Genomic DNA, 22,920 nt, shown 5'->3' with positions numbered 1-22,920 from the left:
AGTTGAGACCCTTTCTGGTTTCAACAGTGAATGACTATCATGATGGGCTGTAATCATGTGTATGTCATAACAGGGAAACTGGCTTCCTTTAATAACTCAATAAAAGGCATTTATGATGGCATAAGATTGCTCAGCAGAGGTCTTCACTGAGTTGGACTGCAGCGCTGAGACAATGTGTTTGGTTTAGTGCTCCCTCATAGCAGCTAAGTAGTTGCTGTGAAATAACACCTTTTGACCAATCTGTGGAAAGGCATTTGGAATCAAGAATTAAACCATGCTCTGACCTGGAAGGTGGCAGACTGAAAGACTTAGGCTGCAACATGTTCAGTGTAGGCTAATAATATAGTTCAGAGTACCTGTAAAATCAGACAATGTCCTTTAAATTATAAGCAGTTGTGGCAGAGTTGTGTCCCTCCCTATTCCTCTCTTCTGTCCCGTAAGTTATGATGATACTTCCACATGTAAAAGTCAATGTGTCCATGGGCATGTCCTTTGCAAACTCGTAAACCGCAGAGCAATGACATGGGAAAAGCAGCTTTTTAGGCTTCAGTGCTATGCCAAGTTCTAGGAGGTTGCAATGCTGTCAGGTCCTCAAAGCACTGCTCTTGGTACAGCTATCTTACAGCTTCCTCGAATTCTCCTCATGCTGCAGTCAATCCTCCTGTTTCCTGACAAGGTGTCCCTGAAGGGGTGAGTCGTGTGGTGGCTCTAGCTGCCAAAAAAAAAAGTGTAGGTTCCAATTTTCAGATTTCTTTGGAGAATGTTAGTCTTAGTTTCTTATTGATTGACAGTATCAGTTCACTCTGTCATCCAGTTGTCCTGTACTGACTGCTGATAACTTGTGCATGCACGAACTCGGGTATTGCAGTAGAGTTTCTGTCCAACTCTTATCTGCATTTTACCATGAGCTGACTGTGAGAAAATAAGGGCAATATTAATCATTTGGGAAGAAAGAACTCCAAACAGCTCTTCAGGGAGCAGTGACAGAAGCTCTGATAGCATGCACATTAGGCGGGAATTGGAAGTATAATTTAAACTACAGTGAAGCTGGAAACTTGGGAGTGAGATTCAGCAATCTGCTGAATCTGCTCAGTAAAGCAACATGTGGACTACAAATGAGGTGTTTGAAAGTCAGGAAGCTGGTAGTAGAGTGGGACCTGCTGAAGCAACTGAAGAATGACCCAGAGATCAGCACTACAGTGATGTGAGGGCTCAGTAAATGATTATTTTTTTTTTTTAATATGTGGTGGGGCTCTGGATGAGATATTTGCCGTAATTGCTGTAGTCCCTCTTAGGTGCAGAGAGAAACAACATGCTGCACATGTTTTCTAGATCTGTAAAGTTGTATTTTTCTTCTGAAATAGATTTCATGATTTTAGGACTATAACTGAATGTAGAACATCTTACTTATGTTTTGGTATGAATGTGAGTGTACAGATTTTATAAAATTTTGGGACTTTCAATAGTGAATTTGAGTGAATATTTATAGATCTGATGAATGGATCTAACAATGGCACGTCTGGAGAGATGCTAGAGGACAGAAGCTGTGTAAAGTTTTAATGATGAAAACTTCTGTAAACTTTGGATAGTGCAAATATGTAAATTTTGTGTGTACCTAAAACATGGAGTCATCTTTCTAAGTAAATTTTAACTATCTCCTGTACTGTGTTGTACAGGAAAGGGAAACGAGTAGTAATGTTTCAGGAGGGATCTTCTTCATTCAGAACTGAATGAAGGAAAGATCTGTGCCAGTTCTTTAGTGAACAAAAGTGAAAAGGCTGTTTTTCTACTTAATAAAATCTTGATGACAAATGGGTATGAATATTTTATCAGCCAGAGAAATACTTTGTTACCATTCAAACTTAGTCTTACACTTTCATGAAGTACAGAGACTTAAATTGGGATTGTTTTATAATCTATGATGAAGTCTAATTTTGTTGATGAGTATGTTCATCAGAATTTTGTGAAAGCTGTTTATTTAATGGAAGGAAGAAAAAAACCCCTGAAAATAGGTTTTGGGGCAGAGGCCTTTTTAAAAGTATATCCTGAAATAATGTTCTGCTTTACAGTTTGGGGTTTGGTGCAACTGAATCTTGACTGTCTGAATAACTACCTAGATAAGTAAGAACAACATGCCCTTGTGTCTTCAAATACTGTTGTACTCCATGCATGCACATAAAAAATGGGTTTATTTAACTTAAAATACTTTTTCCTTGTATGTTCCACATTACAGTATCTCGTGTAAAATATGGTCATTGAAGTTTAGTCTTAGAGTCTGTAAATCCTTAAATTTATAACCAGCCAATACTGTAGCATGTATATCTTCATCAGTCTTCCTTCAAGCAGGTAAAAAATAATGACCATGAGAAAAATGCATCTGGCTCATCTATTAATATGGTAGTTGGCTCTCTCTGGTTTGAGCTCCTGATATGCACTCAAGGATCTATAGATCTCACATCTCTTTGATGGAAAAATCATACCCATTTTGCATCTTCTGAGATAAGCTAGTCTGAAAAAAGTCTTGGTTGAAGTGCTAATAGGTATTCCGTAGCGTGGGCTGCGCTACTCTGTGGGGTCAGGTGAGCCAAGTGCCGCAGGTGCCAGTGAAAAAATGGGCAGGGGTTGTGCCAGGGAGTATGCAGTCTGGAAGAATGCTGGCCAGGTGAGAGGAACAGGCCCAGGAATAACAGTCAAGTGAGTGCAAAGTGACAAGACGGGCTCCTGATCTGGCCAGGAGATCAAGTCCATGGGTCAGGGACTAGGTCTGGCTGAGTGGGGTGTGTGGCTGTAGCCATAGTTCAGGCAGGGATCAAGAGCAATGGCCTTTGGCTAAATGCATCTCCTGAGTGAAGCAGACATCCTGACATTGCAGACTTTTGCAAAATGGTATAGTCCGTTGTGCTTCTTAGCTATCTTTTCATGTGCTGGGCACTATTCTGTCCTGGTTCTTGTTATCGATATGCAGTTTTGTGTGCTAATTTTCCCTGAGTCTGAGCGGATTTGTTTTTTCTTATAATATTTTGGATTCCTTTGCTGTGTCAGAGTGCAACCCACACAAGATGAGATTCATTCTAGCGTAGATGGCTTCACCTTCTGTCAAAATCTAACTGCCTTGCCAAAATTAATTCTGGATTTTTCAATACTTTCTCTTTGATAAGAGAGAAGATCTTTTATCAGGTCCTTATATAACTTCCAAACTTGCATGATTGTCTCTTTATCTTTTGACAGACATGGATTTTCATTTTTTTCTTTGTACATGCAGAGAAACTTTCAACGGATTTCATTTTTACATGAAGTACCACGTTCCTTTTGTTATTGTAACACAGCACTGTACATCTTTTTTTATGTCTGAATTAGCAGAAAATAGCAGTGCTATCTGACTGTTTCTCTTTATTTTTCATAGGCATCAATAGTTGAAGGTACAGAATGAACCATAGTTCACACCTCCTTAATTTTCCTCCTTTATTTCTTTTTGGAGCCCAGGAGTCCAGTGAATCATTTCTGAAATCACAATAGGTCTGAGAACACAGCTTTCTCCAACCTGTCGCTGTCAGGAAGACACTTTTTTTCCCCTTGAATATAAGGCACATGAATTTGCAGTCCAAAAATCATCAGTCTTTTTAAAGGCTTTTTGATGACTGACCTTCTTTATCAGTGATGAGCGGAAAGCAGTGTTCATAGTTCGTAACATTACTTTGTAGTGTTCTTGGTAGAGTTTCTGCTTCTAGACTTGTGAGAATGATCTTTCCCCAGTGTTCTGGACTCAAGTAGACAAAGAATCTGTAGTCCAACCTGGGAACTACTTGGTTACAACATCCCTCAAAAGTAGGATTGTAAGTAATTCCAGCAACTTTTGTTATTAATGTATGCCACTTCAAAAGACTCAGTTAAATGAGACAAACATCTTGATCCCGTTTGTGTGTCTCTTTAAACTATGGTCGTTTATTTACCAGATAACAAATCTATAAAAATGTAAATGTTAGTGGATAGAGAGGCTTTGTTTCTGAGATTTGACCATTTTCCAGCTAGTGTCATAGAATCATAGAATTGCTCAGGTTGGAAAGGACCTTCAAGATCATCAAGTCCAACTGCAACCTAACCATACTACTCTAACAACCCACCACTAAATCATGTCCCCAAGCACCACATCCAAACGATTTTAAACACATTCAGGGATGGTGACTCAACCACCTCCCTGGGGAGCCTGTTCCAGTGCTTAACAACCCTTTCTGTAAAGAAGTTTTCCCTGATATCCAACCTAAACCTCCCCTGGTGCAACTTGAGGCCATTTCCCCTTGTCCTGTCACCAGTGAGAAGAGACCAGCCCCGCTCTCACTGCAATCACCTTTCAGGTATTTGAAGAGAGCAATAAGGTCTCCCCTCAGCCTTCTCTTCCCCAGACTAAACAGCCCCAGTTCCTTTAGTTGCTCCTCATAGGGCATGTTCTCCAAGCCCTTCACCAGCCTTGTTGCCCTTCTTTGGACCTGCTCCAGCACCTTAATGTCCTTTCTGTACTGAGGCACCCAAAACTGAACACAGCACTCGAGGTGGGGCCTCACCAATGCTGAGTACAGGGGCAGGATCACTTCCCTAGTCCTGCTCACCACACCATTCCTGATACAAGCCAGGATGCCATTGGCCTTCTTGGCCACCTGGGCACACTGCTTGCTCATATTCAGCTGACTGTCCATCAGCACACCAAGGTCCCTTTCCGTCAGGCAGCTTTCCAGCCACTCCTCCCCAAGCCTGTAGGGTTGCATGGGGTTGTTGTGACCAAATTGCAGGACCTGACACTTGGCCCTGTTGAAACTCATATGGTTTACCTTGGTCCATCGATGCAGTCTATCCAGGTCCCTCTGTAGTGCCTTTCTACCCTCTGGCAGATCAACACTCCCTCCCAACTTGGTGTTGTCTGCAAACTTAGTGAGGGTGCACTCAATGCCCTCATCAAGATCATTGATAAAGATGTTGAATAGAAGAGGCCCTAGCACCGAGCCCTGGGGGACACCACTCGTGACTGGCTGCCAGCTGGATTTAACTCCATTGACCACAACTCTCTGGGCCTGGCCATCCAGCCAGTGTTTCACCCAGCAGAGCGTATGCCCATCCTCTGCAAGGATGCTGTGGGGGACAGTGTCAAAGGCCTTACTGAAGACCAGGTAGACCACATCGACAGCCTTACCTTCATCCACTAAGTGGGTCACCTTGCCATAGAATGAAATCAGGTTTGTCAAACAGGATCTACCATTCATAAACCCATGCTGACTGGGCCTGATCCCCTGGTCGACCTTTATGCTTCACAAGGGACTGACAGCTTGTGAAAAGTTTAGCCAGATGTGAATAATCACTAACGTTTATTAAGGGCAGGTGAGACTCTTTGCATTAGGCCTAGGGCCATCAGCTGTTGAAGAAGATGGCAAAATATTGTTTGATGAAAGGCACAGACAACTCCTTTCTTAAATGAATGAGTAGTAGTTTGAGTTTTAGGGGAGAGGACAAAGAGGAATTACCTCAGACAGGGGTGTTTTGTAAAGTGAAAATGATTTAATTCCCTTCTGTGAGGAAATATAAGCTGAAAAAGACCTGTGAGTTTACTAGGCAAGAAAAACCTTTAAGGCTGATCAAAGTCTAGATATATGTAGACTTGTTTCTTTTAATTTCTGTTCTCTTGTGACATTATAAGCCTTGGTAAATTGCATTCTGTATTGTGGATGTAGTAAATAAATCCTTTTATTAGCAGGTTATATTGACCTGGTTTGAGTGAGAGATGGTATCAATACAGTTGTCTAACTCTGAGAAATTTGTGCCTATAGGCTCCTGCAATCTGTAGGTGTTACTGAACTACTGTCAAGCAGCTAGCAGTCCAAAATATTTCTTCAAAATTGTGAAGGATAATGAAGTTGTATATGCCCATGTACAAACCAGTAACTCAGTGTCTAAAGAGAGTTATTTCCATTGATTATTTCAATGTTAGTGAGAAGCCCAAGGATTGCAAAGGAGTGGAAAGGTAGAGAATCTTACCTTTAATTTTTCAAATTGGGAAATTAGAGAAAAATTAAACAATATTTCTGGGGTACGTACAACACTCTTCTGTCTTGATATCTTAACCCATTTCTATGTCATCCTTTGCCTCCCATATGGTAGTTGGCTTCATTAATGTAAAAGTTGAGCAGGATGTTAGGTCAGTGTGCCTCTGACATCCCATTTTTAGAATTAGTTCAGTTTTAATTAGTGAATTAACTGGATGTATAAATATTTATGACTATCTCAGATGTCTGATTACAACAGGAAATAAATAATTCATGGTAGAAAATTACCTTTGTACAATTGATACTTCAAGGATATAAATCAGATATAGCAGTTTCCAAAAAGCACCACAAAATACTGTTTTTTGCTGGAAGCCCCTGAAGTGAGTATCTTTTTGGTGCAACCATTGCTGTTCTAAGCTAGGTAAAAAACCTTCCAGTGCATGAATAGTAGTTATATGAGACAGTCTGTTTACAGAGAAGTCCAGACTGTCAATATGCTCACTTTATATGCACAATTTAGGGAATCATTGTAGGTTGCTCTGAAAGTAATGCTTCCTATATTCTACCATGGGAACTGTAAATGTAGATGCAAATAACACAATAATGCTATTTGATAGATGAAATTCTAATTCGCAGTACATTGGCGGAAAGGTTCAACCTCTACTGCCATACCAGCAGTATCTTCCTGAAAAATAGGAGGCATTACTTTTAGAGCAGCACTCTTATCAAGCTTTAATCTTAAACTGGGAGGTTGGACTTCAGTGGGAGGTCTTGATCACAAAGTGGTGTTGAAGAGGAACCACCTACCAAGGAAAGCTGAGAGATCAAGGGAAAGGGATACCCATCATCCATTTTAATGGAAAATCAGCCTCTCCACAAAAAGAGAGCTTGCTACTGAGACCAGGAGGAGTGATTTGGAAAAGACCAGCAGTGTTTCAGGGTAGACAGCATAAGCTTGACGGAAGTATTGAGGGCTGCCAAGTGCAGTGGCTTAAGGTGGAAAACTTTGCAATGTCAGAAGGCTGAGACAGGGAAGTTTTATGACAAGGTATTGTTTTGACTGTGTACTTAGTTTTTGTTATAGCTATAATTAAAGGGGTTTTCCAAAGCCCTGTTATGTCTGTGCATTTGTCTGTTTTGTGTTGCAAGTATACCCCTGTTGCAGAGCTCTGAGAAAGGATGCTGGGGCACTAGGCAAGGAGCTGGCACACCTGTGTGGCTTGCGGAGCCGGTCCACAGGTCATATTCTCATGACAATAGCAGACTGAGAAGCTGATATGCACACTCTCTGAGCCTCAAGGGACACTTATAAATCTAGCATCCCATGGGGTTGCCTGTTTGCACAGTCACCTGAGGACAGCTGATGATAGTTCTGTGAGGGTATTACCACAGAGTATTAGGTGTAATATTGCTGTAATCATCAGAGAGATGTAACAGCTTATGCCTGGGGGTGTAAGCATACGTTCCTACATGGTGGTATGTTTCAGTACAACTCCAAGTCAGTTAGGTACTAGTTCATCCAATTTGTGAACTAAGAACCTGAGGCATGTAGAAACTATTACTTCTGTGGTACAGGGGATGAGTTACAGTCAAGAGTATCTCATGGATTCTGCTAATCCTTAGGATTGTACTTGAAATGTAAAAAGAGCATCCTAAAGCAAGACAGTAAAACCCTACGACAAGCCACTCCGTATCATGTAAAAATATCTTTCTAGAATGAATGACATCAGTTGCTGCTTTGCCTGTCACATTTTTATTCTTTTTCAAGCTTTGTTTTTTTGGTAGATACTCTTTGCTTAAATACATAGTTAGGAACTGGGGTTATTTGCAGCATGTATCCTCCTTGTTGAAAACAACTTGTTGCTCTGTGACGAGGTAGAATATAATGTCTGTAGGTTATAATGTGATGCAAACAGTGCTGCATCCTCCTGCATACTGGTTGTACAGTCTAATTTACTTGTATGGTGAATGTCTTAACTGACCTCCCCATTCAGTGCTGCTTGCAGTGATGCAATGAACAGATAACATGCTCTTGTATTTCTGTGGTTTGTTGGATGAGAGCACAAAATATTTTCCAAGTTTGGGAGGCCTACAGTATTGAACACAGAGTTGTTCACTAAATCGAGTGATATGTACATTAGAACTGAGTAGCTGATACTGAGCTGCTAGAGGATGGTATTTTTTCTGGGTCGTAATTATTGTACCCAGTGCATGAACTACCCTTACACGTCATGTTTTATTTTTGTAAATTGTTCTAACTTTCTTCAGGATCATTTGCAGCAGCACAAGAGTTGAACTCAGAGAAGAGGCCAGTTCATCCCTTTCTTTTGTTTTTAAATTCTGTTCTGAAAGTTCGTGGAGTTTTTGTTGTTGTTATTACTTTATTTTCTTATTTTATTACTAAATTGTTCTCTCTTCAAGATCACGGCTCTTGGAGGTGTTAATCTCCCCCAAATCCCTTGAATCGGAAGGGATTGAAGTTGATTAGTGCTTCTCAGTATGAAATACCTGGCAGGAGCAAGCTCAGAGTTAGCTCATGTCCGTGTTGGCATCTGTTGTTTTTCCCAAGATACTTGTGTCCCTTTTCCCACTGAGGTGGCTAAGTAGTTTGGCGCTGTGTTTTTGCATTGGCGAGGATAAGGTCTGTATATAAATTGTGCTGGGTGTTCAGGAATCTTCCCCTGTTCAATGAAGAAAAAAATCATGTCTTTCTTGCCAATGACCGTGTATAAGAACATATAATAAAGTACACCCAGGTCTAAATTCCTCTGTACAGCAGCAAAGCAAGACTTCTTTTCAGATGAATATCTGGAAAATCATGATAGTGTAGCGCTGTTGTTTGCTTTACAGGTCAGAACATACAATTGCAGAAGTTATGAAGTTGAGGAAGGAGTCATCAGTTAAAATGTCAAAGTGTGGAATATTTCACTTTTGTCTCTGAAGTTTGCTTCCCGTCAGAGTTTGCTATCAGGTTATTCTTTCTGCTTGCCTAAAATGTTAACAAATGGTAATGTCTTTGTCTTTCTGGGGTTCAGATCAGCAGAAAATGAAGATATTTTTATTCTTCCTTGTAGATTTAGGCAATGTTAAATATTGTATACAGGTATAACAACTCTCAATCTACTGTGCGTATCACAGTCTATCCTTCTCTTTTATCTATCTATACCCAAAAATCCTTAACTGATTTTTAAGTTCAACAATTAACTGTGAATAGCAGCAGACACTGACATTGTGTTACTGCTGTTTGTAGGTCCTTTCTGCTGGAAATACATTGAGCAAATTGTTTGAGGATTTGCTTTGGTCTTTGTTTTGTTGCTGAATTCAGAGTAGACTGTTATTGGCCCAGAGAGCATAACTTGAATTTGTAGGTTGCTCTGAAAGTAATATTTATTTCCATAGAAGCTACAACAAATACAAAGAGCACAATAACACTATTTGACAGAGGAAGTTCTCAGCTGCAAAAGGTTTCCAACATTGTCACCAGCATTAGCTCTGCATTTTCACCAGTGATGAACAAGAGTCTGCATGCTGATCTTGTAAAAATCTGCAACAACAGAAGTAACCCGCTGTCCCTGTTGCCACTGGTGAAAATGCACCACCCACTGCCTCACTGTGCTCACACCCACTGTTTGCGCTCCACCGACTTTCAGCAAGTGTCCATGAATGTTACTGGGTGCCATTTTTTTTCACATACAGGAATTCAGTTCCACACCTTTGCTTCAAATGCACTTCCATGTCAGAGGCCATGTTGTCAGACTGCCCTTCTGCTGCCATCTGTCACATGGCAACAAAATGTAATGGAATACTGGTGGGAAGGTTCAACCCCTACTGCCATACCACCAACAGCCACCTCTGACGTTCTGGGCCAACAGAATACAACAGGAGGCATTACTTTTGGAGCTGCCATCATACATCTATAATTTACTAAACTTAATTCTTTGAAGGTTCTTTTGATAACTGCTCCATAAAGATAGCTGCTGAAGAAAGTTTAAAATGAGCAGATCCTATCTAGCATGCCTATTATTATTTCTGAAGCCTGTTAGAAAAGAGAAATTATGCAAATTGGTGTCACGGTAGGCTACTGCACACATGCTGGTAATGCATAACAACTAGCTTACTGATGAAAATACTTCATCTTGAGCAAGAGTCATTGTCGGCACTGGGAGCTGCTCTTTGTATCGTGGTTAACAGTTTATTATTATTTTGCTCATGGATAAAAGAGAATGTTCTTATTTAAAATCTTCATTAGAATAAAACAGCTGTAAAAGTAATACTGGAGCACTATAATGTTGAATTATGATTGATTACATTATACAATTAAGGTATATTGTGAAACAGTGGGAATATCCTTTCAAAAAATTGAGCAGTTCTGTTGCTCACTCTCTGTGAATGACTAAGTGGCTTAAATCCTTCAGCTCCTGTATGTAAAAGACTTGATAAATAGATTAGGCTCAGGATCAATTAGCGTCACACTGATCTTTAGTATTAACGAAGTGAAGCTGCTGGGATTCAACCAGTTTATCTGTACCCTCCATGACAGCAACTTAAGCTAACATGCGCTGCATTGTTTCTATAGTACTGGGCCTTGGAACTAGCGTGCAGAACACACGGTTCTATGCAGCACTGGCAGATATGAGCGCTGCTGTGAGGAAACTGTCTTAATTCTGAAGATTTCCTATATCTTTTGCGGGAGAAAAATCCAATATAAGATAAACTGATTTCAGAAAATAAATCGCTAATGTAAGTTTGCAGCTTTTTTCTTTTAACTTTTTTCTACATTCATTTTGGATTCCTTTTTTTTGTCATCTGTACGCAAAGCATCTCAAGCTTTTGTAATTAGACTGCAGTGAGGAGGCTGGTTTTGGTCTAAGGGCTATCATTCTGTTCTTAGCTCTTCTTCCTTCCATTTTAACACTACTGCAGGCATTTTAATTGCTGTGCCAAATTACTGTCAAAGGTGATGGAGAAAACTTTGGGTATTGATTTTTAACACATGGGGACTGTAGCTGGTAGTCGCTTGATTTCCTACATTCAGTTTATAACTGAGAAGGTTCATGAGATTATTAACTTCATTTTAATGCTGAATTCCTAGCCTGAGGTGTAATTGATGTGTTAGCTGTTAGTCATTTGTAACTGCTTAGTGTATTTTGTGTGGTGGAATACTGTTTAGGTAACTAATAGAAAGTTAAATAATATAAATACTGTTTTTAGTACAATTGTCACTGATCAGAACTTCCTGTTTGAGTTGTTAACTGGGTTTTAGATGTTTGGATCTGGTCTTGAACAATAACTTCTGCTTAATATTTTGTGGATCTTTGTGTGTTTCATTGCTATATTTATAATGTAATAACTCTTAATTTTCTCATGATAACTGACTGGGTGCACCATTTTTTCAGCGTTTGGTGTCCAGAGTTGTAGATGTGAATTGATTCATTTAGCAGCTGGACAAATGGAATGTACTGTAATTCCTCATGAATGATTAGCATCTTTATTTTCAGTGGTACTGAAAACTTCATTAGAAGTTTGTAATGACTTATGTGTTAGTAACTTGATTCCCTTTATGTCACAAGGCAAGACAACTCTGCAAAAATTACCAGTTTTGTCATGTGCAAGGAGGTGTTATTTTTTTCTTAAATACAAATTACCTCCCAGAAGACCTGGAAGTGTCATCTGCCATTGATGATACCTCTTGCTAATTTTGTGAAAACAAAAGCAAAAGCTATTTTCTGCTTGTTACTGTGGAGTGCATGTTGACTTTTACCAGCCGTTTCCAAGAATTATGCAATCTAATTTGCCTTAGCTTCACCATTTTTTTTTCCCTTATCTTTCAGTATCAACACTGACTGATCTAAGGCTATTTATGCTCAGCCTCAGTGAACTAGTCTTTGGAAGTTTTGTGAGAAAGGATTTTTCTCTCAAAAGAAGATGGTATCCAGAATTATTAGAGAAGCAGTAATCCCCCAAGTAAATAAGTTTCAGCAGTTGTCATGAAAATCAGAGGCTAGGGAAACAAACCAAAGCCCTCTCTGGTGGAGATATAGGTTGAGTTTTGCCCTTTATACATTCTAATTTGCTTAGTCCATCTGTGTGCTAACAGTTCCAGCTTTGCTACAACAAAGAGGTTGCAACAGAGGTTGTCCTCTGAGTGTGTTGGAGGAAAGAAAGAATAATAATTACGATGATGGTAGGATATTAGAAAGACACAGATTTATCAAATTCATTGGTTTCACTGCTTGTGAAAGAAGTTGTTTGGTGGTTTTCTTAGCATTGTGAATTACTGTTTACAAGTCTTTTCACTCTATTTCCATTTCAGTTCTTGGATGTATTCAGTTGGAGAAGTTCAGCTATGGCAGATGAGAAGAAAGCATGTTGTATCTGTAAAGTGCCCTGAAAATGAGTGGAGCTGAATGTTTAAGATAAATAAATTTGATACATAATGTAATACTATTGACATCAGTGAAGATGAGATGAAAGAGAACCAAAGCCCCAGGAAATTTTCTGAATTACTAGTGATCACTTTTTTAATAAAAGGGGAGATGGTTTGAGTTCACCCTCATCTTTAAGACCTTCCTACTCTAGCATACCTCAGTGATTGCTTGTTCTGTCCTTGATTATGCAGTTGATTGAGGCAGTGTTCAATTAAACTTAAATAGCATGGCCCATTCTGTGCAGGCTAAGCAGCTCTATTTAAGACTACTATTATATTGTCTGTAAGTCCCATTCAACAAGAAAAAAACATGACGTAAACTGATAAGCTGGCTTTTAGAGGCAGCAAGTGACATGAAGCCATGTGTCCATTTTAAGAAAGAAACATCAGAGTGAATCTTTGAAAGGAAGAACAATGTGATTTTCGAGGGAGCTCCCAAGTAGTGCTTACCTGGAGCCTGTGATTTATGGAAGTTTTCTCAAGAGCATTGTGGTGCTTACTTGAGAGTAACAAGATGAGATGATGTCTGGAATAAAATGAGTTCCTTATGAACGAACAACAGTCAGCAGTGCCTTCTGATCTGACACAGGCCTTCAAGAAATGCAGAAAATGCATGCCAAGTAGGAATAGCGTTATATTTGCAGGGTAGCTGGTCAGGAGCTAGGCTATACTTTATATTTTCCTCCATGCACCTTTGATCTGTTTACTTAAGAAAATGGCTAATTCCTCAGGATGTATTTGTACTCCCGGAGTAGTTGTCTTGTCTGTTTGATTTATATGAACAATACAGAAATGATAAAGCATTATTGAATAAAGATTAATGCTTTATCCATTAACATGATGGTGCAGTAAGAATTTACTTAAAATATTCATAATGCAACAGATAATAATGCAATGAATATAAATGAAAACACGTGCCTGGATTGTCTGGGCTAGACACTTACATCGTTCTACTGTGCTTTTTCTGGGATATTCTGGGACAGTTTTGTGTTTCAGACTCAAAACTTGTGATCCGAAAAATTGAATTAAGGTTATAATCTTACAAATGCTGTGGTTCAGAACTGGTTTAGGAGTAGGACTGTGAAACTCTCACCATTTGACTGAAGTGTTAAAAATATCTAAGAGCCACCATAATTATTTTCTGAATTTCCTATTTAATTATGGTAAGTCTAGTTGCCTGAAATATTGAAAAGAAAAAATTTCAGGAGAATTCTAGAGCCAAAATATATTTAATCAAAAAATAGGAAAAGGGATTTGAGTAGAATATATTCTAAAATGAGTCCTAAATACAGCCATGTAGACTGAGAGATGGGGAAGGAAGGATATCTCTAGAACATTTACTGTAAAACTTAATGAGAAAGTTAAAAAACTGTGCTTCCTAATGCTCTGCTTATGTAATACTATGCAGATAGTAAATCCAGATGCTCAGATACTGCTCTGCAAACTTCAGAAACATTGACTAGAGAAAGTATTACACTATGTTATAGAGAATTATCTGCATATCACCAGGTGTTATCTTAAGAAATTTTATTTAGGCCTGTTTTGTCTCAGTACACAATGAAAATAGTGTTACTATTCCATTGCAAGTATTACAGAAGTGTCAGATTAATTGTATTGTGGTAGCAGAGTACCACGTAATTTTTCAAGATGGATAGAAAATGCACAACTTACACACATCCATGATGGCACAGAATATCTATTATGGCGGGCTATGGGTGTGTATTGTACAACAAAGATTCTGAAGAGGAAGCAGATAACACAGGAATTAACCAAATTGTTCTTTTCTCTTCATTTCTATACCTATGTAATAACTACATGAAGTAGTATGTGACACTTAAATGTTTTTGTTATGATGTCAGTTGGTATTTTATGTGTGATTTATTATGGTTAATCCCAGAAATGGGATTGATGTTTCATGTTGTGATGGACTGGCAGCATAGAAACAACCTTGGCAAAGGTAAGACAAGAAAACATGACACTTTTGTCAGAACTGTCATTTAGACACAATTCACTGCTGCTGCTGATCATTCTCTATCCTGGTCCTTTTGCTGACCTTAGAAGTCTGTAAGTTTGAGTTATTAAATTAATCCATTAAAAAAAATGCAGAAAATAAGAAAGTAACAAAGACATTCCAGAATTTAGAAGATTATTTGTAGAGAAGAGACATGTATGTGGGTACAATTAGTAAGAGGTTTAAAAAGGTTTAAAAAGTTTAAGATGGAGTACATAGAAAGGGAGAATATGTTTTCTGGTTACTTTCTCTGCATTTCCATTTTCAGTACCCACAGAGCCTGTTTCATGGTTTCTGTATTCAGCAGAGACTTGTTCTGTGAACTGAATTTAACAGGAGTGTTTTCAGGGATCTAGCTTTCATCTTTAAATAATAGCAGTCCTGTTACCTGTTGTCCTATTTTCCCTTAAGTTGCCCTAGTGAAACAGTGTGATCAGTTGAAGTATGGTTCCTTTTGTCTGTAAGTTGTATAGTATCAGTAACAACTTTCGAGTATACTTTTGTCCTTCTCCATCTCCTTCTATAACTGACCTTCATCCTCTAGAGAACTATGCACATCACATCTTGCAGCTTCTTTTTCTACAACCAGCTGCAAACAATTATAGGATCGTATGTTGATGGATTCTTTTGTATGCTGTATTTCAGGATATTGACATCCTCTTTGTTTTAAACTAGCCAGAAAGAAGCAGCGAGAGGAAACTAGCAAAGGAAGCTGTTCTGACTATTGATTTTCTTATGGCTTTCAGTGGTTCATTAATTCCCCTAACAGTTTCTTCCTAGGTAGCTGGCTTGGTGCAGCAATCAGTAGCCAGCAGAATAGGGGCTGTCATGGCTGCATGAAGCCATAGCTGATAATCTCAGTTTTACCTTATGAATTCTTCTATCTATGGCTCATTTATTTAGTGTGGAAGCAAAATAGAGCTCTCTATAAATAGTGAAATACCTTAATTTTGAATATGACATTCTCATTCTTTCACAATTTGTGTAGATGCCAGAAGAGCACCAGCCAACTGTTTCACAAGACAGGCAAGACGAGTTAGACAAATAATGCTGAGAAATTAGCTGTATGCAAGAATTGTTGGGGGAACAGTATTTTATATATATATATATACATATTTTTTTTCATTAATATTTACTGCGATTTCTTTTTCTTTTATGTCTTTACCAGCTGCATTAAAATTCAAACTATATAGAACTGCATACCACTGTTGTTTAAAGCACCAGGCTGGAGTGAGGCTCTTACTAATTTTAAAACCTCTGCAGCTATCTTGTTTTACAGTGAACAAGAAAAAAAGGTGCCTGTTTGAAGGCAATAAGGCAAATAACTGTTGTATGAAAATTCAGTGAGGCACTACCAAATAGAGCATTACAATTCTTAAGCTATTTCTGGCACTGTTTTTCTTGCTTATGGGTTCCTCTTGTCCCTATCATTTCTGAGAAAGATAGCTGCGGAATAACAAATGTGCCAGAAAAAAAATGTTGACTTTATTCTAGAGGTTGTTACATCATATAAAATCTCTATATAATGTTTCTGTGTAGGTTGTTGTTGTTGTTATTTTCACAATGTAGTCTGAACTTTGTGGATCTGCACTGAGGATCAAAGAAGAACTTCTGGAATACCATGTAATTTCCAGAAGGCTTTTTTTGGAGGCTGTTCAGAGCTGTTAGAGAAGATTGTGGTTCACAAAGGGGGAAAAATGACTTGTGGACTGTCTGTAACCCATATTTCTTTTATATTATCTTTTCATAGAATGATATAATCATCTAGATTGGAAAAGACCTTCAAGAAAATGTCCAACCATCAACTTGTCTTTCTGAGTCCCATCAGTAAATCATGGCTTTAGTGTCACAGCCACTCTTTTATCAGATAGTCTTGCAGTCTCTCTTACTGTTAAGAGGGTAATACATAATAATTGATTCCAATGTCAATCTTAGTTTTTCTTTAAATTTAGATAAAACTTATTTGTGCATCTGCCATCTCAAAAGTTAGTTGTTGTACGTGGTCTAACTTGATTTGTTCTGACTCCTAAAGGTTTTCAAAATGTCCTAGTGTTACAAAAACTAATGAAATTTAATTTCTCAGTGGAGGATGTCTTACTTCACAGACAATTGAAAGAGACACTGCCAGTGACTCAGGCCTGTTAACAAGATTTTGGTTTTTCGTTGTTTTTCTTGGTTGGTCAACGTTTACAATCTTACAACTTATAAAAGTTGTTTCTCTCTCTCTCTCTTTGTTTTTTTGTTTTGTTTTTTTTTTTAAATCTTGCTATTTGCCCCTACTACTTCACCCTGAGAGCAGCTTGTCCAGACCCCAGTCAAGCTGCCCCTTTGCTATGCGTTCTTCTTTAGTATGTAAAACAGGGTTTGGTGGAGTGCAACTGGCTTGTTGATAACATCTAGTCATTCCTCAAATAGCTGAAGAGTGTGCAGTCACAAATAGCTTTGTGTAAGATGTTCCCCAGCCAGTAGAGTTAATTGCCAAAATGTAATTTTTCAGCATCTGCTGTGGGCTATTTTGCTTGCCTGCTTGGAACAGATTTAACCACTGAGAAATTTTTTCCATCTGGTGGCAGGAATCATGAAACTCTTGTAATCAGGAGATCTGTAATAGGTTGAGGCTCCCTCTGGGGAGGACATTGCTAAGTTTTTCACAGCTAGAAGCCGCCCTTTGTATATCACTTCAAAGCACAGAACAGGTGTGAGATCTGATGTGCAGGGAGTAAAAGGAGTAAAGTCTTCCTAAAGAATTTCAACTTTTGTATTTTAGAGTTAAGGTCTTCTGGATATGGGGTTTTATAGAATTGGTTGCATTCACACATAAGTTTTCATTGTACAAATAAATAAAAATATGGCAGCCCTTGCTTTAGGGCATGCTATTTACTAAAGCTCAGTAAATGAGTAAGTAGAAAAAGATAAGCAACAACTGAAGAAAAAGCAGAAGTTTCACATTTAAAAAAAATTCAGACTTTATAATTTTTAAGATAGTAGTACCTACTGTTCTTTCGCTTTTTTGATCTGTAAAATTTTTACATCTATCACAGAAATGTCATAACTTACTATGTTGTGTTCAAAGAACACTTTCACTGTTGGCAGATACAAAACCTTATTTGGTGTGTGTTGTTTGAGTTCAAGAAGAGACTGTTTTAAGTGGAAGAGGGTTGTGCGACATATTTGGCAGATTTGGTTCTACACTGGGCATAAATGAAGTTCTACCCTGTTGTATGAATGCAGAGAAGCACTTATTAAAGTTTTTCTTCTCTCTTTCATCAGGACTCTATCTGTAACAGTTTTACATTACATTCTCTTTTGTCCATGTTGTCTTCTGGTGTAAGGAAATGCTAAAAAATGTTTAAAATTCAGAGATAGTGTTTAATGATTACTTATTAATGAGAACAAATTCAGGAGATGGCAGAACTTTTTTTTTTTTTTTAATTTTAAAGAAAAGTGTTTGACCACACTGGCTGCTTAGGAAGGGAGGTATTATAATAAATGTTACATTGGTATGAAGAATGCTACACATCATTTTCTGGACATTCTATGTAATAGGGTAGTTGTTATAGTGACAAGGAAATACAGCTGCCTTTACACATGAACATCCATAGTATTTCTCCTAAAGCATTAAAATGACATGTTCAATATGTCTTTGGCTTTTGTTTAATTTTTTTTTTTAACTTGAGATACAACTGTTCCCACTTACATTTGCATCCATCTTCCTGCCCCAAGTAAAGCTTGTTGTTAAGGTTGGCTTATCAGAAACTACACGCCTGTGGATGCTGTCCTCGGTTCATGTAGTACAGTCTGTTCACTGATTTCAGCAAATTCTCTCTCTTGACCTGCTTCAACATTGAGGTGCTGACTGTATGTGTTTGGAATACTATTCTTTATTTGCAGTGTGCTGTATTGAATCCAAGTAGTGAGAAACTGTCTTGATAACTTACATTATTGACCTTCAACAGATTAATGACATTGACTAGCTTTTTTTCTTCTCTATGCTCCTCTCACCTCTTCTTCTCCCTTTCCCTCCCCTCATCAAGAAATGAAATGTTTTGTGCTTTCTGCACAGTAAATTTCTTTAATTACATGTAACTGTTTTTTTTTCCTGGCATTTAAAAGAATTTAAAAACTTTCTTTCCTCTAGAAAGGTACAAAGCATGCAAACAAAACATTTCCATTTTGCATACTGCTACACAGATCTGCACTGCATATGAATTTGAATGCAGTTTATTTTCTTCTTTAGCATGAATAGAAAACATAGTTATTTCTTTAATTACATTGAATAGCTGCTGCTTCATTCCTTTTTAATTTCTCAGGTTTTTCTTGTCAGGCACACATTTCTTTCTGACTAAATTCTTCATGCTGGATAGTTGTCAGTGATGCTGGAAATGGTATAGAGGATAAGAAGACAGTAGGAAATGGCTCAAACCTTAAAAGTCAGATGTATGTTTGGGATCATTTGGAATGAGGTGCTAGTTGATTAGTCTCCAAAAGCTGAGAGCTTTTGCAGTCAACCGTGGTGTTGTCTTCAATTGCTTGTTTCAAGATTACTTTCTTATTTTTCTCCTTCAATTTATTCATGGATCTCAGAACTTACATATTCCAGTTAAGTGCAAAGGTAGCTGCGGTGGTCTGCACACTGACAACCACACTGACTGAAAAGCAGAGACAGAGACAAGTGGAATTACCAAGAAACATCTTCAGTGATAATTGTTACTCCAGTGACATACCTGTTATCTATTATGAAATTGTTTTCTGTTTTATCATACCTGCCAGCCCAATCTAAACTAGTGAACTGGTTACATACAGCCCTGTTGTAGATGTATGAGATAGGATGAAGTGCTTGCCTGGCTATTATCCAGGGAGTTGAATAAAATATGTTACAAGAATGACATAGCTTTTTGATGCACAGGAAATAAGGTCTCATTTCATGAGCTGTGTTAAACCAGTTGTATAAAATGTCCATTAAAAGTGTATGCAATAAAGAGAAAGATCAGATTTTGTCAAAACTTGTTAAAATGGGTTCAGAGTGATGTAGCATATGCAGCAATGCTTAAAGCAAAAAGTTAATACATGCAGCAAAGTAAGTAAAGAGAAATGGTCTAATGTGTTTTCTTTGCCTTCCTTTATCTAGTGATCTTATCTTTCTGCATGATTTTCATTTGTCATTCCACTTGCATTTCTTCTCAAATTAGATCAATATTTGATTTCTTTATCATAACTCTGCTGCTTTAGTTCAGTTACTTAAGGCTTCCCATTGTATATATGTCTGCTTTTTTTCCAGGAAGCCGTTGTATGGATTATTTCAATACAGTTCCAGTATGATCGGACTAGAATCATTAGCTGATCCCACAGACACCTGGGAAATTATAGAGACTATTGGAAAAGGCACTTATGGTAAAGTCTATAAGGTTACTAATAAGAAAGATGGGAGTCTGGCAGCAGTAAAGATTCTGGATCCTATTAGCGTAAGTAAAAATATTAAACTTTCTAATTTAAAAGACTTTTCAAACAGATTTAAAATATAAGTCAAACGTAAAATATTGAAAGCATCATGGAGGGAACATTTTTGCACAATGCGTTGACAGAAGGAAACCTGAAAGGTGCTGTTGACAATTTCATCATCTTGCATATTATTTGAAAATAGCATTTGCTTAGTTTTGTTTTTACATCTATATAAGTCTTCCAGTACAAATTCAGACACCTGTGCTTGGAGCGTGCGTGTGGTAAGAAAGCACAAAGGCATTCCTCTTAGGGACTTTTAGGAAAGGAAATAAAAGATGCTGTTAATCTTAAATGTTCTTCTTCTGCACACCGTAGAAGAATTTCTTTTTCCATTGCAGAAGTACTGCGAACTTCAGGAAATTTTACAATTGTCTTCTGTAAGTGTATAATACTGCTAAGCAATAAATAACAAAAAGGCAGAAGAGCAGCACAGGCAAAATTCTTGGAGGTGGTTCTGTGCTTGCTCCAGTTTTAGTGGAAGTTAAATGCCTGACCTCCCTTGGGAGCCAAGGCCCTTGCTCTCAGAGGAAGATTTAACTGGCAACTCTACAGGTTGGATCAAGCTGGAGTTGGATTATAACAGTTGAGCTAGTATATCTACTAAGAAAAGATGCGTTTTTGTCATCTACTACTTCTGAAATCCAGCTTGCTTTTCTCATGTATAATTCTGGGGAAAGTACTAAATGAGACAGTAGCCTTTTTATCAAAATGTTAAACAAACAAACCAAAACAAACCTCTATGTAAATGTTTAATATTTTTGGTAGTTGCAGTCCCTGCAGAAACAGGGAAAGATTCACTGCTTAGATACTGTTCTGAATTGTGGCCTATATGCTGATATTCAACACTACTTTGTAGTTGTTACAGAATTGTTATTTTAAGCAAATGTTACAAAATATTTGTTATTTAATGAATGTTGATATTTCTCTCTTCAATGGTTTCTAGTGTATGTCTGTCTTATCTTAAGAATGTCTTTATTTTTTACTGTATTCCACTTTGAGGATTTGTGAAATTATTTGATCCCATCTATCATACTGTTTGGACCACAGAAAAAATAATGAATCAAAGCTTCATATAATTACATTTAGCTTACCCATTAAGAAATATGCATGTTTGAAATTAATATGTGTGAAAATTTCTTATTGAGACAGCCAAGTTTAGTATAACTTCTAACTTCTAGTTAATATATATTATTCATTAAAAGAATCCTTGAAGAAGAACTACTTGATTTATACAGATTTCACACTTCTGTATGTAAAAAAAAAAAAAAAAAAAAAAAGTGTCAGGATTTGATTAAATTAAATACTGTGGATTTAATTTGCAGTTTCATGTGAGTACTTTCAGCAGCATTAGGAGAAAACCATTTAAAAGTACAAACTGGTTAAAAATAGCTCTTTTGATCCATAAGAGTTTGTTTTTGCTCTACACAGGCTTACTGTGCTTACATGTTCTGTATGTTTGTGTTTCCTATTTAGGATGTAGATGAAGAAATTGAAGCAGAATATAATATTTTGCAGTTTCTTCCCAATCATCCTAATGTTGTTAGATTTTATGGGATGTTCTACAAAGCAGATCAATATGTGGGAGGACAGCTCTGGCTAGTACTTGAGGTAAAAACCTTTTGATAACATTACATCTTAATGAGTGAATGTTGGTAGGTCTCTGTTTTCTATTGCTAGGAAAGTCACCAACTTTCACGATTCTCTGATAGGGGCCATTTATCAAAAGACTGGTATAGATGATGTATCATAATGTACTGTTGAAAATCTCACAAAAATTTACTTAAAATGTAAGGACTTTCCCTCTTATTTCTATTCAGGCTGCTACATTCTGCCTCCAAAACCACTGAATCTTATTGGTAAGAATCTTTTGCCTAAAAAAAGCTTGATTTTCTTCTTATTGGAGAGAATATTAGGTAAAACATTTCTCAAGTTTTTTGAGAGGTCAAGCACTCAAGGGGAATGCAAAACGTAATGAAGAAGTAACATGGTAAACAATTAACAAACATGCTGACCGTTGCAAAATGAACAGAGAAAATATTTAGAACTAGAATTTGGTTGTTCTAGCAACTAGCAACAGAAATGCCTACTATTAATTCTTCAGTGGCAGTCAGTATTCTTGTGATGAAAAGTGTAAAATGACATATGGTAGCCTTGTTACCAGTTAAGTGACTGCGAGAGATTTTTGCAAGAAGAGGATTTCTTCTAACAATTTCTAGGCTTAATGGATGGAGTGGTTTGCACCGACTGATGTTCAGTATAATGCCATTCAAACATTTTTCTGTGTTATAAGAGGGCTGAAAAAGTTATCATTTGCTTCTTAATTACAGTTCTTTTTAGAAATTCCAGTTCCTATTCTTGAATGATGACTTGAATCAGAATGGGAAAGCTTTATTTCCACTTTAAGTCATAGAATCTCAACAACGCATCTGACTTCTATCCACGGCAGAATTACATAGCTTGAATGAACGTTCTTTGATATTTCATGTTAAATTCCATTAACTATTTATAAAGGATCTTTAGTATCTTTGTTTTGCTATTGCTTTTTACTGTATGCCTCCTGGCTTTGTTTTGAATTTGATCTTGGGTTTCCAAGTGTGGTTTTTTTTTTTTTTTTTTTTTTCCTTCAAGTGTAGCATGTCAGGCAGGTCATATATGGTATTGCATATAATAAAATGTTGTATGGTAAAATTGTGAAATATTCTATATAACAAAATTGAATGTAGAATTTGAAAGAGCTAGGTCTTTGTATAGACCTTACCAATTAAGTACACTCTTGTCAGTTGCTTTTGGTGCACATTTTCCGAATTTTAAAGATTTTTGACATTTAAAAAAAATTGCATTTTCCTTATATGGATAAATTTATGGATAATAAAGTAAAAATCTGGTTGTTCCCAGACTTGTGTTATAGTGTATAGTTGTTCACAGCCTGAGCAAGCATGCTGAGTAACTGAAGG

The 22,920-nt window shown here is 37.4% G+C and overlaps 1 protein-coding gene across 15 annotated transcripts in view; it reads left to right on the top strand.

The window, feature by feature from the left end:
- Positions 1-22,920, top strand: part of MYO3B (myosin IIIB) — a 231,995-nt gene that overhangs the window by 9,891 nt on the left and 199,184 nt on the right. For 13 of the 15 annotated variants that reach the window (XR_002439454.1, XR_002439455.1, XR_002439456.1 and 10 more), the window contains 2 exons: positions 19,746-19,929; positions 21,440-21,574. Coding sequence is in view for 11 of the 15 variants with exons in the window: in XM_021399366.1 (XP_021255041.1) it covers positions 19,746-19,929; positions 21,440-21,574 (319 nt within the window). In the remaining 4 variants the exon portion in view is untranslated. Of the gene's footprint in view, positions 1-10,560; positions 10,770-19,745; positions 19,930-21,439; positions 21,575-21,803; positions 21,823-22,920 lie in introns of those variants that run through there. The other 2 variants (XM_021399376.1, XM_021399377.1) reach the window with 2 other exon arrangements.

Source organism: Numida meleagris, chromosome 5, assembly GCF_002078875.1.
Source record: "Numida meleagris isolate 19003 breed g44 Domestic line chromosome 5, NumMel1.0, whole genome shotgun sequence".
Taxonomy (NCBI): domain Eukaryota; kingdom Metazoa; phylum Chordata; class Aves; order Galliformes; family Numididae; genus Numida; species Numida meleagris.
The sequence above is the reverse complement of the archived record's forward strand: the minus strand, read 5'-3'. Positions and strand labels throughout refer to the sequence as shown.